General features: G+C 38.2%; 1 protein-coding gene across 1 annotated transcript in view; it reads right to left on the bottom strand.

The window, feature by feature from the left end:
* The window catches only part of LOC112757359 (protein FAR1-RELATED SEQUENCE 5-like), a 40842-nt gene extending 26322 nt beyond the window's left edge, over positions 1-14520 (bottom strand). Inside the window, exons 1-4 of the mRNA XM_025805947.1 lie at positions 14032-14520; positions 13472-13917; positions 13222-13384; positions 12556-12702 (exon numbers count right to left, since the gene is read on the bottom strand). Coding sequence (XP_025661732.1) covers positions 12556-12702; positions 13222-13384; positions 13472-13917; positions 14032-14520 — 1245 coding nt within the window. The remainder of the gene's footprint in view (positions 1-12555; positions 12703-13221; positions 13385-13471; positions 13918-14031) is intronic.
* Positions 14521-19497: the final 4977 nt, after the last annotated feature.

The raw sequence follows: 19497 nt of genomic DNA, 5'->3' as shown, positions 1-19497 counted from the left end.
TTAATTTAATTTATCATGTCTTCTTCTATTATTTTTGTGAGTGTTATATTCATGTCATTGGAGTAGACTCCATACTTGACATGGGGTTGATTAAAAGGAGACACTTGAGTTGGAAGGATTAAGTAATGGTTAAATTGGAAGTTGTTGGCTAGTTCTGTATTTACTAATGCTAGACCTTCCCAAGGGAAAGGACTAGGATTTGCGAATAAGAGTTAGTTCAATCACTTGACTTTCCTTTATTTAGTAAGGGTTAACTAAGTGAAAACAACAACCTTTTTAATACTACACTTAAGAGATCCTAACAAGGATAAAACTTCCAATTAATCATTCCCCCAGTCAAGAATTTTTATCTAGAATATTAATAATCATTCTTAGTTTTTATTGCTTTAATTTACAATTATTTAATTGCTCGTTATTCAACTCTCAAACTCTCGTGAAAATTTCTAATTAATAAAATAGCATCCTTTCTTGCAACTCATTGGGAGATGACTTGGGATTCATACTCCCAGTATTTTTATTCTAAATTTTTGTGACACCCTTTTTAAATTGGTGAGGCAGATTTTTGCTGGTTAAGAGCTATACTTGCAACGCTGTTCTCCTATTAAAATTCTCTTAATTGGCCTAAATTCTGCCACGAACCAGCTGACTTCCGCCACGCATCAATTTTTGGCGCCGTTGTCGGGGAGTTGCAATTGTGTGCTAAATTATTAATTAGTGTACATATTTTTAATTTTTGCGTATTTTATTTTATTTTATTACCATGAGCTGTATGTTTCTTTCATTGAATGACGCGTTCACTGCCTGATCCGAGCTTAGCCACATTTGATCCTGAAATTGAAAGAACTCTTTTGCATATTAGGCGAGCTCGGCGCAGGTTAGCCTCTGAGGATGGTGAAGTGATTATTATCAATTCACCAGTCTCTTCTGAGGGCGAATCTGAATCGCCATCTAAGGAAGAAACAAGCTCCGTCTCTACTAATCCGGTTGATTTAGGTGCAGGTAACATGGCGGCACCCAGGAGGATCACTCTCCAGGAGGCAGGAGCCCCAGACTTTATTCTGCAACCGTATCAAGTGCGTCACCCAAATCTAACTGCAGATTTTGAACTGAAGACTGCACTAATCAACTTGATGCCCAAGTTTCATGGCTTACCCGCTCAGCAGCCTATCAAGCACCTAAGGGATTTTTAGACAGCCTGTTCTACTGTAAGGCGTCATGGTGCAGATGAAACTTCTATTTTTTTAACCGCCTTCCCGTTTTCTCTTGAGGGAAAGGCGAGGGAGTGGTACTACACTCAACTTGAAGCGACCGTTACTAACTGGGATATGTTCAGGAGAGAATTCCTGGAAAAATACTTTCCAGCTGAAGTTACAGATAGACTGAGGAAAAAGATCTCCTGCATTGTTTAGGGTGAATCAGAGACTCTTTATGAGTACTGGGAGCGCTTCAAGAATCTTCTAGACGCATGCCCCCATCATATGATTGACAAGTTATTGTTGATCAGCTACTTTACTCAAGGCATGAATCCTCGGGATAAGACTACAATGGATGGTGCTAGTAATGGTTCTCTGAAAAAGTACAAGACCGCAGATGAAGCATGGAAATTGATCAGCGACTTAGCTGAATCCATTCGGAATCATAAGCACAGGAACAACCACTCAAAGGCTATTGCAGAAGTTTCCTCTAGTATTGAGACTTCTGCTCTTACATAGAGTATATGTGAGATGACCAACCTACTGAAGCAGATGCAGTTGAATCAACAACAACCTCAGCCTCCCCCTCCACAACAAAGCCAACAGTTGGTCCCCCAAAGAGTATGCGGAATTTGTGCTGATTATAGTCACTACAGTGATGAGTGCCCGCAGTTCCAACAAGAAGACAACACTGTGGCAGCTACTCATAACTTCTATGACCGCCCGAATCAAGGATACAATCAACAAGGCGGCAACTACAACCACGGTGGGAACTATAACCAAGGGTGGCAGGACAGCTCCAACCAGGGTTGGAGAGATAATTCCAACCATGGTTGGAAGGACAACTATAACAGAGGGGCAGAGACAATCAGGGAAACCAGAGGTGGAATAACAATAACAATCAGCAGAACCGGAATCAAGAGAACCATTCCTATCAACCGCAGAATCCGAACCAGCCTTACAGAGCACCCCACCTAAGGCAGTCCCAAGGATCCCAGCACAACCAACAACAGGTCCCTCAGATCACTTATCCTCCTTCCTCATCAAATGACGAGATGCTTCGTTCTCTTGCACAAGGACAACAAGACATGCAGACTACACTGAACTCTACTCTAAATGGTCTGAATGCCACTTTACAAGTTCTCGTCTCCCAGATAGATTCATTACCTGCTTCCACCAATCAGCCTTTAAGCTCTAGTAGAATTCCTTCTCAACCCTTACCTAACCCCAAGGGTGGCATCAATGCCATCACTTTGAGGTCCGAAACTACACTGCAAGAGAGGAATCAGGAGGAGCCAAACCCACAAGAACACACCCCAGTTGAAGACTTAGTTGAAGTGGAAAATGCTGAAGAGGAAGAAGAAGTACAAGACATGGTTGAAGAAGAAGTAGTTCAGCCAAGGAATGGAGAACCAAAGGACACAGAAGCTGCAAGTGGCGCCATTCCTATCCCATTTCCACACCTTGCAAGGAAGTCTAGGAAGCAGATGGAACTTGATCCCAAAATGGTAGAAATTTTCAAAAAGGTTGAGGTAACTGTTCCCCTTTTTGATGTTATTCAACAAGTACCTAAATATGCAAAGTTTCTAAAAGATTTATGCATACATAAAGATAAAATTAATGAACTAGAAACTATTCCTTTAGGTAGTTCTATATCTGCTTTAATGAGGGGTATACTTGAAAAATGTAGTGACCCAGGTCCATGCATGGTTAACGGTACCATTGGAGGTGTAATATTTTATGACTGCATGTGTGATTTAGGAGCGTGTGTTAGTATAATGCCATTGTCTATATATGATGCTTTGAGGCTCCCTCCTTTAAAAAGGTTGGCAGCTCGTTTTGTGTTAGCAGATAAAAGCATTATTACAGTGGTTGGAATTGCTGAAGACCTGCTAGTGAGCATTAAGGGGCTCACATTTCCCATTGACTTCTATATCTTGGAAATTCCCCCTAATGACTCAGGAAGACCATCATCAATCCTGCTTGGAAGACCATTCCTGAAAACTTCAAAGTTCAAGCTGGATGTATTCTCAGGAACTTACTCCTTTGAGATAGATGGCAAAGCTGTAAGTTTCAGTTTAAATGAAGCTTTGAAGCACCCTCCGGAAGATCATTCTATCTTCCAGTGCGACATCATTGATGAAACTGTAGCTAAAGTTCACCAAGAAGAAGTAGAAAAGAAGTACGTGGAGCAAGGTCCAAGTGTGGGGACACCCTCTGAACACAATGAGGACACTTTGCCATTATCAATAGTTCCAGATAATCCAGAGCCTAGCCTTGAGCAGATATTGGAATTAAAGCCCCTTCCAGATAATCCAGAGCCTAGCCTTGAGGATAATCAGAAGCTCCTAGTTATCATTGCAAGGGAACTCACTTCCCAACAGGAGGAGTAGCTGCTCAGTGTGCTGAGAAGACACAAGAGAGCAATTAGGTGGAGCTTGGTGGATATAGTAGGCATCAGCCCTCAAGTTTGTGAGCACAGAATATTCTTAGAAGAGGGAGCAAGGCCTGTCCGTCAACCCCAAAGAAGATTGAATCCCACCATCTTAGAAGTTGTCAAGAAAGAAGTGACCAGGCTGCTTGAAGCAGATATCATTTACCCCATCTCAGATAGTGAATGGGTCAGTCCAGTGCAAGTGGTGCCCAAGAAGTCTGGAGTCACAACAGTAAAGAATGAGCATGGAGAGTTCCTGACAACTAGAGTGCAGATTTTATGGAGAGTTTGCATTGATTACAGGCGTCTCAACCAAGCTATTCGCAAGGATCATTACCCCTTGCCATTTATTGATCAGATGCTTGATCGCCTGTCAGGTAAATCCCATTACTACTTTTAGATGATTATACAGGCTATTTTCAAATTCATATAGCTCCTGAAGATTAGGAAAAGACTACTTTTACATGTCCCTTTGAAACATATGCATATAAGAGGATGCCTTTTGGCTTATGTAATGCACCGGCTACTTTCTAAAGATACATGATGAGTATCTTTTCAGATTTTATTGAGAGCTGTATGGAAGTTTTTATGGATGATTTTAGCGTATATGGTGATTCGTTTAACCTTTGCTTGGATAGTTTAGCTAGAGTATTAGACAGGTGTGTTAGCTCAAACCTTGTATTGAATTTTGAAAAATGTCATTTTATGGTAAAACAAGGGATTGTTCTAGGCCATGTTGTCTCTAATACTGGTATTTCTGTAGATCCAGCAAAGGTAGATGTCATTTCTAGTTTACCTTACCACTCCTCCGTGAGGGAAGTCCGTTCATTCCTTGGCCATGCAGGTTTTTACCAGAGATTTATTAAGGACTTCAGTAAGGTAGCATTGCCTTTATCCAGACTACTACAGAAAGATGTTGAGTTCGAGATGAGTGAGGATTGCATGCAAGCATTTGATAAGCTGAAAATCGCACTGACTCAAGCTCCAATTGTGAGAGGACCAGACTGGAGCCAGCCTTTTGAGATTATGTGTGATGCCTCCAACCATGCAGTAGGAGCGGCGCTCGCTCAGCGCGAAGGTAAGGATCCTTTCGTAATTGCTTATACGTCTAAGACCTTAGATGCTGCTCAGTATAATTACACCACCACTGAAAAAGAGCTTTTGGCTATTGTTTTTGCTCTGGATAAATTCTGAGCCTATTTACTTGGTACCAAGGTGGTAGTGTACTCAGACCATGCAGCTTTAAAATATTTATTAGCTAAAACAGAGTCCAAACCAAGGTTGATACGTTGGATACTGTTGCTGCAAGAATTTGATTTAGAAATTAAGGATAGGAGTGGTAACCAAAATTTAGTGGCAGACCACTTGAGTTGCCTTGAGCACATTAAGGATGACTCCACTCCTATCAATGATGCTTTTCCATTTGATAGCTTGCATGCAGTATCTGAAGTAGTTCCTTGGTATGCACCTGTAGCTAATTATCTAGTCAGTCATACTTTCCCTCCCAATTTTACTAAGCATCAAAGAGACAAGCTGAAAAGCGAGTCTAAATATTATATATGGGATGACCCATACTTATAGAGGTGTGGCGCTGACCAGGTAATTAGAAGGTGTGTGCCTCAATCAGAATTGCAGTCCATTTTAGAGGCCTGCCACTCTTCTGAGAGTGGAGGACATTTTGGTCCTCAAAGAACAGCTAGAAAAATTTTAGACTGTGGATTCTGGTGGCCTACTCTTTTTAAAGATGCTGCTGCTTTTTGTAAATTTTGTTCTCCATGCCAAAGGTTTGGTAATATATCCAAGAGGGATGAGATGCCCTAACAGATTATGCTTTTCTGTGAAATTTTTTATGTTTGGGGTATTGACTTCATAGGTCCATTTCCAAACTCTAGTGGTTACCTTTATATACTATTAGCTGTAGATTATATTTCTAAATGGGTAGAAGTGATTCCCACCCGTACTGATGATGCTAACACTGTTGTTCCTTTGTTAGAAACCATATTATATGTCGCTTTGGATCACCGCGAGCAATCGTGAGTGATCAAGGCACTCACTTTTGTAACAAGAGACTAGCAGGACTACTGAAGAAACATGGAATAGTTCACAAAGTGGCAACAGCATACCATCCTTAGACCAATGGACAAACAGAGGTATCTAACAGAGAAATAAAGTGTATTCTGGAAAAGATAGTAAAGCCTCATAGGAAGGACTGGAGCACCAGACTTGTTGATGCACTCTGGGCATATCGGACAGCGTACAAGACACCTATTGGGATGAGCCACTTCTGCTTAGTGTACGGAAAGGCTTGCCACCTTCCAGTAGAGGTGGAACACAAGGCTTTCTGGGCTGTGAGGGAGTGCAACATGGGATTCGAGCAAGCTGGTGCTGAAAGAAAGCTGCAACTAGTAGAACTGGAGACCCTTCGACTCGAAGCATATGACAACTCCAGATTATACAAAGAGAAGATGAAGGTTGTGCATGACAAGCATATCAAGAGAAGAGAGTTCAGACCAGGAGATCTGGTTCACCTTTACAACTCCAGGTTGAGACTCATGCCAGGAAAGCTGAGATCCAGATGGGAAGGTCCCTACAAAGTGGAGAAAGCAGAGCCATATGGCATCTTCCACCTGCGTCATCCTTCAAGTTCCAATTGCATCAAGGTCAATGGACATCGCTTAAAGCTTTATCATGGTGAAAGGATGAAGGAACACAAAGAGTTAGAGGTCTTCCTCTTGGAAGACCCACCAACAGTAGTAGAATGAGCCTGAAGACCGTCCAACTTAAGGAAGTAAAAGCAAAGTGCTAGGTGGGAGTCAACTCACCATGGTATGATCGTTCCTTTTCAGTCTTAGTTTTATTTTATTTTATTCTCCTTTATGTTTATTAGTGTCATTCATAACATCTGCATCAGCGTCTTCATTTTGCATTCTGCATAATAAAAAAAGGGCATGTGACGCTCGAGCGTTTCTGACGCGTACGCGTCATACGTGCATTCGAAACAAAGAAGAAAAGAAACAGAGAGTTGCGCGGGAGCATGGCTTGAGGCGTGCCTTAGGCACAAACACGCCCATGCGACCGCGTCCGCGTCACTTGCAAAATCAGCCTTCCACGCGTGCGCATCACCCACGCCTACGCGTGACCCTGCAAAAATCGGTGTAAACAAGGTTTGGGCAGAGAGTTGTAATGCCTTGATGCTGGAATGGTGCTAGGAGAACGAGCAACATCACGCGTGCGCGTCATTGATGCGAACGTGTCATTTTCCCCTCCAGGCCATCCACGCGTGCGCATCCCTCACGCGCACGCGTCGGTTGAATTTTTGGCAAATATGCGAATTGAACAGAGAGTTGTGCGTGTGCGAGGCTGCTCTCGCGCCAATAGCACAATTCATTTCATGCGTACGCGTCCCTTATGCGTACGCGTCACTTGAAAATAGCGCAACCCACGTGAACGCGTGATGCACGCGTCCACGTCGCATGCAACGCACAGTTTAACTAGATCTGCGCCAGAATTCTTATCTTTTCTCCCCCAATCCTAATTCTTTCTTCTCCCTTCTTATTTCTTTCTTCTTCCCTCTTCTTCTTTATTCTATCTTACTTTCTACTACTTTTTCCCTCCTTCTTCATCTTCTTCATCAAGGTTCTTTTCTTCTTTCCCTTTTTACTTTTCCATTATTACTTTTATTTATGTTTTCTTCTTCTTTTTCTTTTTAATTTCATTATCTATATTTTCTTTGTCTTTCTTTTTCTTTTTCTTTTTACATCCTTTTAATTGGTGTTAGAAATTTAATTGGGTGATTGTTTTCTTCCATATTTGCTTGTGGATATATTGAGGCATTGTTTGACAATTAATATTGATTCTTAGGGTTGCTTGCATGTTCAAATTCAATACTTTCAATAACATATTTACCATGCAAGCTAAGTATTTGTGAAAAAGCCCGTATAGCATTGTGCATTTTAATTATTCTATCATTCTACTCTAATGCCTGTTTTTTACAAAAACCCTTAAATATTTTATTAATTAAATATAATTGTCAATACAAACGTGATGGCTAATTTGTTACGAGTGATAATACAATTTAACTTTTGATGCTTGATCTATACTACTCATGCCTTTGCCGGCATGCTAATAAACATCATGCATCTTGCCAGAATATGCACTTGATATATTTCCATTGATGAACTGATCACATGTAGTCGCGAACATGTGATAAAAGTCATCCTTCTTTACCTTGGCATTGATTATCACTTGTACTATGCTCTTCCTTGCTTTAACCCTTAGCTTTACATGTTACTTTCCTTTTCCCTTTTCAGGATGGCCACCAAGAAGGGTAAAGAGAAAGCTACTCCCAAACCACCGGCAAGGAAAAGAACAAAAAGAGCACTAGCTGCGGAACCATCCTCAACATCAGTAAAACCCTCAACAAAGCGAGTCAAGAGGATCATTAAGGTCAATGAAACAGAGAAAACCTTTCCAGCAAAGGACACTGCGCGGTTCACTAACCGCTACTGTGAGCAGATGTTCTCCATTCTGGCTGAGAGGAACTATAACAATGAGCACCTCCTCATCCTCCCGACCCACATTGTTAGTTTTGTTGATCCCCGAATTGAACGCAGACAATGGGAATTCTTACGGAGACAGCCACGGCAGGTCAATCTTTCATGGGTAGTCGAATTCTACTCCAATTTTCACATGCAAACCCTGCAGTCTGTCTATGTCCGTCAAAAGCAAGTCCCCACAACTGAAGAAGCCATTCAGCGAGCTTTAGATCTTTTTCCTGCTCCAGAAGGATTGGATGCATACCAAGAAGCCTCTTTCAAACGCCAGACATACCAATTTGACTGGGACACCATCCTCAGAATTATAGCACAACCTGACAGCAGATGGATCTATGGATACCATCGATCCCGACCTAAGGGCATATTGGCTTCAGCACTCACCTTGGAGGCTCGAGTATGGGCACAGATTATGTCCCATTACATCTTTTCGAGCACTCACGAGTCCTCCTTCACTGCAGATATGGCTGTTCTACTCTGGTGTATCCTTACAGACCAGCCTCTCAACTTACCAAGACACATCCGGAATGCCATGGGACACGTACAAATTGCGGGCAACCTACCTTTTCCTGCCTTAGTTTCAGATCTAGTCTCAGCAGCCGGAGTTTCCTACAGAGCTGGAGACACCAAGGCCATGATTCCACGGGATGATCAGTACGTCCCCAACGGGAAGTACATCAGACCTCCAATAGCCACTATCAACCAGACCACAGAACCGGCGGAAGATATCCCTTCTCCTTCCACATCACAAAAACCTTCAACAAATTAGCTACTCCTACAGATAATTCAGAGGTTAGACTGACTAGACCGGCAGGCAAAGCAAATGGAGCGCCGTAACAAGCGCCAATTTACATACCTCAAGGAGCTGATTGTTGACAACCACCCACCTAAAGAAGAACCAGACACTCCGGACTCCACTTCATCTACTAGCACAGGGAGCCATGACAACCCCGACTGTGGAGATACTGCTACCAGCCCACCTTTGTTCCTGACTGATGGCACCGAGGATGGTGCCAAGCTTTAAGTGTGGGGAGGTCGGTCAGTACCTGACTTCTGGAGGTAACTGCTCTTTCTTAGCACCAATATTTTATTTTTCTTTTGTTTAGGATAGGATAGATTGCATAGTAATAGGTATTTGCATGCATGTTCTAATTGGTTGAAAAATAATAAGTTTCTTTTTAAGACCCTATTTTTGAAAATTTTCACTAATTTAAATCAAAACTTTTGAGTTAAAAAACCTGTTTGAAGATTGTAAATTGGAACATGGTTTAAAGCTAAAACACACAACCTGTGAGATCTTGAGCTTAATTACATGGTTACATTATTTAACCATAATATTTTATTCTTGTATGTTTCCTTCTCTATGATTGTAATCTATATTTTGTTCCATCCTATATATCCGATGTTTAATGTGTTATATGCATGCATATGATTGAGGCCATTATTTGATTATTAGCTCACTTATCCCAAATAGCCTACCCTTTCAATTACCTTTGTTAGCCACTTTGAGCCTTTTTAATCCCCATTTGTTCTATATTTTACCACATCACTAGCCTTAAGCGAAAAAATAATTAAATACCCCAAATTGAATCTTTGGTTAGCTTAAGATAGAGATTGTATGTCAATTAAGTGTGGGAAAATTGTGAGAACATGGGTTAATAGGGAATGTGTCATGATAAAATATTAGAAATTTGGGTACCTACTCATGTGAGACCAGAAAAAAAAATTAAACAAATCCATGTGCATTGATATGTTATGTTTATTTTTATATTTCCTTAAAAAATAAAAAAATATTCAATGATTAAATAAATAAATAAAGGGACAAAATTACCCCAATGTTAAGTTAAAGAAAAAGATCAATGCATATATGATACAAATTAAAAGAAAAGTTGATGCATGAGTATGTAATACAAAAGTGGGAATTTTGGGTAGCTAGGCATGAATTTAAAAAGTATATAGTGTGTGTATAGGTGAAAGCTTAGGTTGATCAAGGATTCAATTCATAGCTCACTTAGCCATATATATACCATCACCTTTATCTTAGCCCTATTACAACCTTGAAAAGACCTCATGATGTTTGTATTGGTACATTAAATACTTGTTGATTGGTTAGGTGAAGAACAAAGTTTAGAAAGCATGACTAGAGAAGACTAAAGTGGATTACCCTATACACTTGAGTGATTAGAGTGCATATACACCATCAGTGAGGGTTCAATGCTTGACTCTATGTTCCCTGCTTTCATGAGCTGTCTTCTTACAAGTTTACTTGTCTTTACTGTATGATTTTAATTAGTGGAATTTGATTTATATTTGTCTTGGAAAACTTATTTTCTTTTAACCAAGTAGGCAAAATCATCTTAGCATATAGTTGCATTAATGCATAGGTTGCATTACATTGCATGAGTCTTACTTTTCCCTACTCATTTATTTTATCTCCTTGAGCTAAGCATGAGGACATACTAATGTTTAAGTGTGGGGAGGTTGATAAACCACTATTTTATGGTTTATCTTGTGTTCAATTGAGTGGTTTCATCAAGTCTTTGCCCACTTATTCATATGATTTGCATGATTTTACAATTCCTTCCTAGTGTTATTCTATGGTTGAAAAACTTGCTTCCTAGAATCTTTAATCTGTCTATTTTAATTCTCCTTTATACCATTCGATGCTGTGATCTATGTGTTAAGTGTTTCAGGCTTTATAGGGCAGGAATGACTTAGATAATAGAGAGGAAGCTTGCAAAAATGGAAGGAACACAAGACACTAAGGAGATAACCAGCGAGCATCCACGCGCACGCATGGCTCACGCGAGCGCGCGATATGGAGAAATTTGCAGTGACGCGTGCGCTTGCCTGACGCATACGTGTGGATTGGAGTTTGCACAAAGATGCGCACTCGTGACTGACGCGTACGCGTGACATGCCAAAACGACCAGTGACGCACACGCGTGACTGACGCGTACGCGTGACATGCGCGATCTGCAGAAATAACAGAAAATGCTAGGGGCAATTTCGGGCCGAGTTTTGACCCAGTTTCCGGCCCAGAAACATAGACTAGAGCCAGGAAACATGCAGAGACTCAACACACATTCTCATTAGCATAGTTTTAGTTTTTAGATCTGAATCTGGAGAGAAATTATTTTTCTCTAGGTTTTTTTTTACATTCATAGTTTCATAGTTTATTGCTTTTGCTTTGGATATTGAAGAGTCATCACCTCCATTGAAGATACTATTCTAGTTTGTTTTCTTACTCCTTTATTATTCCATATTCTTAATTCTTGTTTAGAGTTACAATTGGATTATTTTTAGAATTTATTAATGCAAAGGATTACTTTTACTTTTAATTGAATCATAGTTATTGTCTATCATGTCTTCCTTTTATTCCTTATTTAATTCTATGCAAGTAATTCTCATGTCAATGGAGTAGATTCCCAACTTGACATGGGGGTTGATTAAAAGGAGACACTTGAGTTAGAATGCTCAAGTGATTAGTTAAATTGGAAGTTGTTGGCTAATTCTGTATTTACTAATGCTAGACCTTCCCAAGGGAGAGGACTAGGATTTGCGAATAAGAGTTAGCTCAATCACTTGACTTTTCTTTATTTAGTAAGGGTTAACTAAGTGAAAATAACAACCTCTTTACACTACACTTGAGAGAATTCCAACAAGAATAGAACTTCCAATTAATCATTTCCCCAGTCAAGGTCTTTTATTTTGAATATTATAAATCTCTTTTAATTTTCACTGCTTTAATTTATAATTATTTATTTGCCCATTGCCCAAACTCAAAATTACCCAGAAAACTCCTGATTAATAAGATAGCACCCTTTTGTCAACTCGTTGGGAGACGACCTGGAACTCATACTCCCAGTATTTTTATTCTAAACTTTTGTGACAACTTTTTTAAATTGATGAAGCAGATTTTTGCTGGTTAAGAGCTATACTCGCAACGTATTTCCTATATTGATTTCTTAATCGGCCGACATCCGCCACGCATCAGCACTACTAGAATAATATGTTGCAAATTTGAATCGAAATGACGATAAATTTGATACATGGTATAACATAGACAAGTGCTTACTTTAAAGTTATTGTTATTGTGCACGGGTGTATTTTCTTTTGATTTTTTGTCCTGAGAGAGAGTCTGTTTATTGGCATCACATTCTTTAACTTGCTAAAAATAGAAAAAATTGCTCAAAATTTAGCATTATTTAATAGTTCTGCGAAAGACACTAAAATAATAGGTAAGCATAAAGTAACTAATTAAAAAGGCATTCTATTAATACCATTAGTTCATCTTCAGTATTTGAGTATTCGGCGGGTGAGTCCTCCTTGATGAGTAATGGACCTGTCCTACTGAAATGCCTGCTTGACTTACAATGTGAATATCTTCGCCTCTTTTGGCCTTTTGGAACCTTTCTTGGAGCCCTTTTGACTTCACAACAACTGGATCACCTATTAGCGCTGACGTGGGGGAAAGCCTCGCTTGTGTATCACTTTTATTTTGTGTAACAGCCCAGACCACCTGCTAGCACGATATTGTCCGCTTTGGCACACAGGGCCTCACGATTTTGCCTTTGACGATAGGGATGATAGCCGAAGCCTCCCACACTCACTCGTCAAAATGCGTCATACTAGGGAGAGGTATCCACACCCTTATAAGGCATGCTTCGTTCCCCTCCCCAATCGATGTGGGACTCTACAATCCACCCCCTAAGGGAGCCCAACGCCCTCGCTGGCACATTGATCTGGGCTCCGGCTCTGATACCATTTGTAACAGCCCAGACCACCCGCTAGCACTATATTGTCCGCTTTGGCACACAAGGCCTCACGGTTTGGTCTTTGACGATAGGGATGATAGCCGAAGCCCCCCACACTCACTCGTCAAAACGCGTCATACTAGGGAGAGGTATCTACACCCTTATAAGGCATGCTTCGTTTCCCTCCCCAACCGATGTGGTATTTCTCGTGCACAATAACAATAACAATAATCACAAAGCTTCCAACAAATTGATGCCATTGCACCGCATCTAAGTGTGTGCACTATATCATTAGCGGAGTCTTGCTCCCCAATTGAGCATATAAAATCACTCTTTGCATCTCTTGTCCATCTTTTCAAGATAAGAGATGTAGGGACGCATTTTGCATTGCGATGTTTCAAGACCCCAAAGATGTGGGAGCACGGTAATCCACAAGCCTCAAATAGTCTGCACTCACACGCAAATAAGCCCTTGTCTTTATCGTAAGATACTTTAAATAGCCATTGTTAATTAAAATACTCACTCGTGTTGTACTCAACAATGTTTCCACTGTTTGGGCATTCAGTCACATTTAAGGCACTTGTTGCTTCTATCTTATCTTTCACAAGTTTGAAAATATTTCTAGTATAAAGTTCAGCAGCTTGTTTCTCAAAACTTTTTAAGCATGTAGTCAAAACAGCAAACTTATAAAAGGTATCAAAGTCAGTAGTAAGATGGTTGTTTCGGTAATGCCTTAGTACTTCACTGAATTTATGCATGAATTCAAGGAGACTGGTTTTACTGTCAACATAGTTCTTCAATAATGAATGAATTCCCTCACACTGTGATGTAGTTCTTATGCGGCCAAAGAGGTGCTCCCTCAAATATGCGGTAGCCCACTTCATTTTGTCATTATAAATGCCCTGGACCCATTCATTCTCGATAAGTCCATATTTGGATATGATCTCGCTCCATCTCTCTTCAAATATTTGTACAGTATACTGCCCATACAATAATACATTAAAATCATCCAAAAAATGCTTATTTTTTATATTCTGTACCGTATTACAATGGAGATGCCATGCACAAAGGCGGTGTGGTATGCAAGGAAATACTTCTAAGATAGCCTCTCTCATAGCACGGTCTCCGTCTGTCATAACGCCTCCGGGTAGTTTTCTTGCCATGATTTTCAAAAATTCCTTCAGTGCCCACTTGAAAGTTTTAGCCCTTTCATCTGAGAGCAGGGCGCATCCAAAGATAGTTGTTTGGCCATGGTGGTTGGTCCCTGAAAATATGACTAAGGGCTTGTTGTAGACATTTTTCTTATAAGTGGTGTCAAAAGTGAGTACATCGCCAAAACATTCGTAATCAACAACACTTGCTCCATTAGCCCACACCAAATTATCCAACCTACCATCTTTTAAGGTGAACTTTCCTAGAAATAACGGGTCACTGTCTACCTTGGACAACAGATAGGCCAACGCAGCAAATGCATCACCGTCTTTCACTTTGCCATGCCTAGTCTTACTAATGTGATTATGTAGGTCTTTGCTGGTAAAACCCACTTTATCGTATCCACCTTTTTGAAAAACCATGTAACCCATTATATGGAAAGTTTTAACACCACATACTCGCAAGCTGTCTGCTTATGTTTTATCGGCGTCATTAAGCCCACAATTCGCGACAATAAGATTTCTGTACTTAGGTGGACACAGTGGATGATTGTGTTCACTCTCAAAGACACTGACTTTCCACTTATCCGTTCTATAGTGACGAATGAAACGAATCTTCGCCTTGCAGTTGATACGAGTAATTGCCCTATGCTCCCTTTGCAGATTATCCCTTTTAAGGTGCTTCCAATGTCTTTATTTCTTCTGCTTTATTACAAACTAATTGTCTTGTATTAATATTGTCGTTAGCATCCACCGTCTTCAAGTCTTTTCGGGACACAAATCCATAGCACTTGGCATATTTCGCATAAAATTTACAAACTTGAGATTCTGTATCAAACACCAATCCCCATATGTCTTCAATGGTCAAATCAGTTATCAACTTTTCAAAATCATCAACATTAATTATATCTGCCTCTGCTTCATCTACAGTTACATCCACCATATCATCACTTTCATCGGAACTGCACTCATACTCAACACTTAAATCCTCAGATTGATCACCATCCTTATATGACTCTTTGCCATCATTCTCCATGACTGAACTTAAAATTTTAACATGTTAGCTACTAAATAAATGCTAGGAGAATGGAATAATCAAAATGAACTCAATTTTTTATGATTAAAATTATTAGTCAATCAAATTCTATGAAACCTAAGAGCTATTAGTGCATAAGAATGTTATTTATATGACAACCAAGAGTTACAAAAAAAATTCTCTGACTTATTAACTTTCTATGGTCTTTCTTTTGAAAATAAGAATACAACAGATTCAAATAAAATTGATATGACTTATTAGCTAGGAGCATCATCTTTATCTATATAGCTAGGAACATCATCTTTATCTATAAAATTGATATATGCATAATAAAAAAAATAATTAACAGTCTACTCTCATGGTTTCCAAAATATCAAAATATCCATGAAAGTACAATTTTAATGTACATAATACTAACCTGCTGATAAGAAAGTGGGTGTGTATTACTGCTCCACTCAAAAGAAATAGTCAGGAATAATAAAGTGTAAATCTTGCACCTGAGATGAACATTGAAAAAGAAAAAAAAATTAGCATACAATGAAAATTATTGGGTTGTGCCAAACTCCCAATTCAAATTACCTTTATTGCCAAAGAATAATAATATTATTATTAACCATCTTAAGATGTTTTACTAGAGATTCTCAGAACATCATGAGAACTGTCTTTACAATTATAGATGCTACTACTAGAAAGAAACTTAAGGAAGTCAGAAAAAACTAAAAATACATAACTAATAAACTAACGTGTTGTTTGCTACGAAATTCCATGACAAATATTTACTTCAATGAGAAGGAGTTATTGCAAGATCAAGATAAGATCTCTAGCCTGCAGGAACATTTAAAAAAAAAGGCCTTGATAATCTAATGCCAACTAAAACCAGGAAGCAAACAGTGGATACCAGAAAAGTTGTATATAGTAAGTAAAAGAAAACAGGACCTATTCATTATAGAGCTAAAAAACGGTAATGCTAAATTGGTATTGAGAAGTGGGAGTTGAATATGAGTTCGCTAAATCAAACAGCTCCTCAAATCAACAAGAGAGAGTTTGCTATATGAGTTTTCACCGGTGATCAAATTGTTATAAAATATGTGTATTGTGACAATCCTGAAAATGAAGGCATGTTAGAGAAAGGCACTTGTCTAGATTAGTGAACAGTACCAAGGAAAAAAACCACTAACACAGGACAAATGAACATAAAATCATCCAATAATCTTTCACTTACTTTTTACCCCATAATATTATCATGGTAATAAATTTCAAGAAACCTAAGGCAAACTAATGGATCTTGTTGCGTAATTAGGCCACTATTTTATTACGATTCATGCATTACATACTTCATTCTTCTATTGTTACTTAAGCGAGTCAACCAAGTGCAAAGCTATTTTTGTGAAATAAGAAAATTTGTGCATATTATAATACAACCTCCTAAGTGCACTGATATTACCAACTACCTTGTGACAGGAAGTCATCCCTGTAAAGAATATATATAAGATGTAGATATCATGCAGCATTCAGAACATCGGCTATTTAACAATATGGACACTTTGAGGTTTATAGCTTATTCTTTAAAATCACCAATTCAACCTTGAAAAGCTAGTTCGGTTAACTATGCAATTATCATTGGATCTAACTAGAATCATAGTGCATGTTTGTCTTGGCATTGAAAAAGTAGCCCAATTAATGAATTGAAGCATGCAAACCAAGTTTCAATTCATTTCAAATATGCTCAATAAAATTGAGCTGAGCTATGTCCCAACTCTCAAAGCCCAAACATGATTTTAGCATCAACTTGTGTTAGTAAGGTGATATAGTTTGTGTTTAAAGTAATGAGCTAATGATACATCCTTTAAGCCATACTAACCTAAATTGCAACTGGTATAATAACAAGTTTGAAAAAAGCACTGAGGAAACTGTCCCTTTTCTCAAAAAGCACTAAAACCAGATATTAGAAGTTTTATTATATATGCAAATAAAATTATAGAAATAAATATATTTTTGTAAAATTTTAAGAAAAATACTTCCTAAGCAATTTAAATGAGCATCACCATGCATAATAAACATGCCTAGCTAGAGGCAACAGGAATATATTTTTGTAAAATTTGTTCAAGAAAAGACTTCCCAAATAAACAAAATCTGCATTTTAATTAGCTACAGATTACATATACTATGATAAATGCTACTGGCATGCTTGTTATGAGCTGTATGTGAGTGAAAAGACCCGTTGATACAGTAAAAATGTGAATCAAAGTAAATTTCTACTTTGTAACAAAATCAGGTACTATCCAATCTAAAAGTCAAATCACTGACAATTGTTGCACTAATCACAAACTAGGAAGATGTGAATATAACAGGGCAATTCAAAGAAGGAATGAACAACTGATCTATTATAAAAAAATTATCAATTCAGCTTCAAAACCATAGAATCAAAATCTCAAACATGTAATCTACATAAACCAGGCACGATAAAGGAACAAAAAAAATCACATTTGGAATCAGAATAAATCACACACACCTGAACTCCAATTGAGTTTGAATCACAAACCAAAGATCCGAATGACTGGGATTTCTTCAATCCCAACCCAGCCACGTGCATGTTCTGTTGTGTGGTCTGAGAGTTCAATCCCAAATGTGAAAAAGAGAGACACTTGGGACAAGGGATGGTGAAAGACGCCATTTTGAACAAACCCCACAAATCAAAAACCAATTTTTTTTAGCTGCTGAGCTCAAATGACAGTGTGATCTAGCGAAGTGGGTGAGCGAGAATATAAGGATTCTTTGTGGCAATGAGGTCGAAGAAGGAATGGAGAATGGTGTGCGAGGAAATGGAGAAAAGCTTGCAATGAATGATGGAAACTACGAAGGAGGAACACTGGTTTTAATAGTGTGTGGCTTTGGTTTCGATGATTCCAGTGAAAAGGGAAGAAAACATCAACCTCACGGTTTCAAGTTTCAACTAACTTGGAACAATAAAATCCTACCTTTGTTAGAACTCACAAAATCATAAAGCAGCTTCTGATTGTGCAAAGGAAGCTGATGGCGAGACTCGAAGCAAGAAGACGACGAGCCCCAGGACCTGCTGCTTCTGCCGCCGGCGACGAAGATCGCAACGAAGGCGCGCGACTATGTGCAAGACGATGATGAGACAGAGAGTAACGGCGACGACCGGTCTCGAAGAGGAGAAGAGGGACGACGACCTTGATTACGAGACCGGAGATGAGAGAGAGAGCTTGAGTGCAACGCCGATAAAGATAAGAGAGATCGAGTTCCATCGGGAGAGAGAGAAGAATAGATTCAAGAGAGGATTTTTGAAACCCAGCTGAACGAACAATTTTGATTTTTTTTTTCAGATATGTTTTTGTTTTGTTGTTTAAATTATTTAAAAATATAATATTAGGATTAATTAAATTCTAAAATTTGATTGATTTAAAAGGGTATTTTTGTCTAATCGAATAAAGTAAGGATGTTTAAGACTTTTTATAAAATTAAAGAAAAAAATATTTTTTATTTTTATTTAATTAATAGGGTGTTATAGTAAAAGTGGTGATATAAAATATATATTTTTTAAAAAATTAAATACTGATGTGAAAAATAAATTCCACATGACTAATTATTATTTATTTATATTTTAAATGTATCGGTACGTATGAATTTATCAACATACCAAAGCAAACACCAAATTTCTATCTCGTCTCCGCTAATTTTCAAATTATTAAATTTATTAAAATATCTTTAATGATTTATTTTTAATATAAACTTTTTAGTTATTATATATATATATATATATATATATATATATATATATATATATACTTATTGAAAAACCTAATTTTCTTTCTTTTTATAATATCAATACTGTGCCTCAGTTATCTTAGAAGGTCAAAATTTTTAAATTTTAATCTCCCAAATTATATTTTATATATTATTTTTTAGACTGAAAATTATATTTTTTAAGATTTTATTTTATGGACTATAATTATAGTATGTTATTTTATATTTTTGGACTTATAATGTTAAACAATGCTTTATGTGTATGTTGTAATAATTTTTTATTTTTTTTTTAATTTTTATTAGAATTTTTATATAAATTATCAATATAAAAAAATAAAAAATAAGATTCTGTGAGAAATAGAGATATGTGAAAAACGAGGATAAGAAATTAAGAATAATATTTTCTCACGACGAAAATCGAATGTAAAAACGGAGAGTAAATATGAGAACGTGAACGAACAGCGGAAGACGCCACCCCTCTCCCCTTTTCTAATTCAGTCCCGTTGCCATTCCTAGAATTGAGTGTGAAACCGATTTATGAGGGTAATGTTATTGAAAAACTAGAGATCTTGGTGTTGACAAACACTACTATTTGGAGAGTCAAA

The sequence above is a fragment of the Arachis hypogaea genome, chromosome 16, assembly GCF_003086295.3.
Source record: "Arachis hypogaea cultivar Tifrunner chromosome 16, arahy.Tifrunner.gnm2.J5K5, whole genome shotgun sequence".
Classification (NCBI taxonomy): Eukaryota; Viridiplantae; Streptophyta; class Magnoliopsida; order Fabales; family Fabaceae; genus Arachis; species Arachis hypogaea.
The sequence above is the reverse complement of the archived record's forward strand: the minus strand, read 5'-3'. Positions and strand labels throughout refer to the sequence as shown.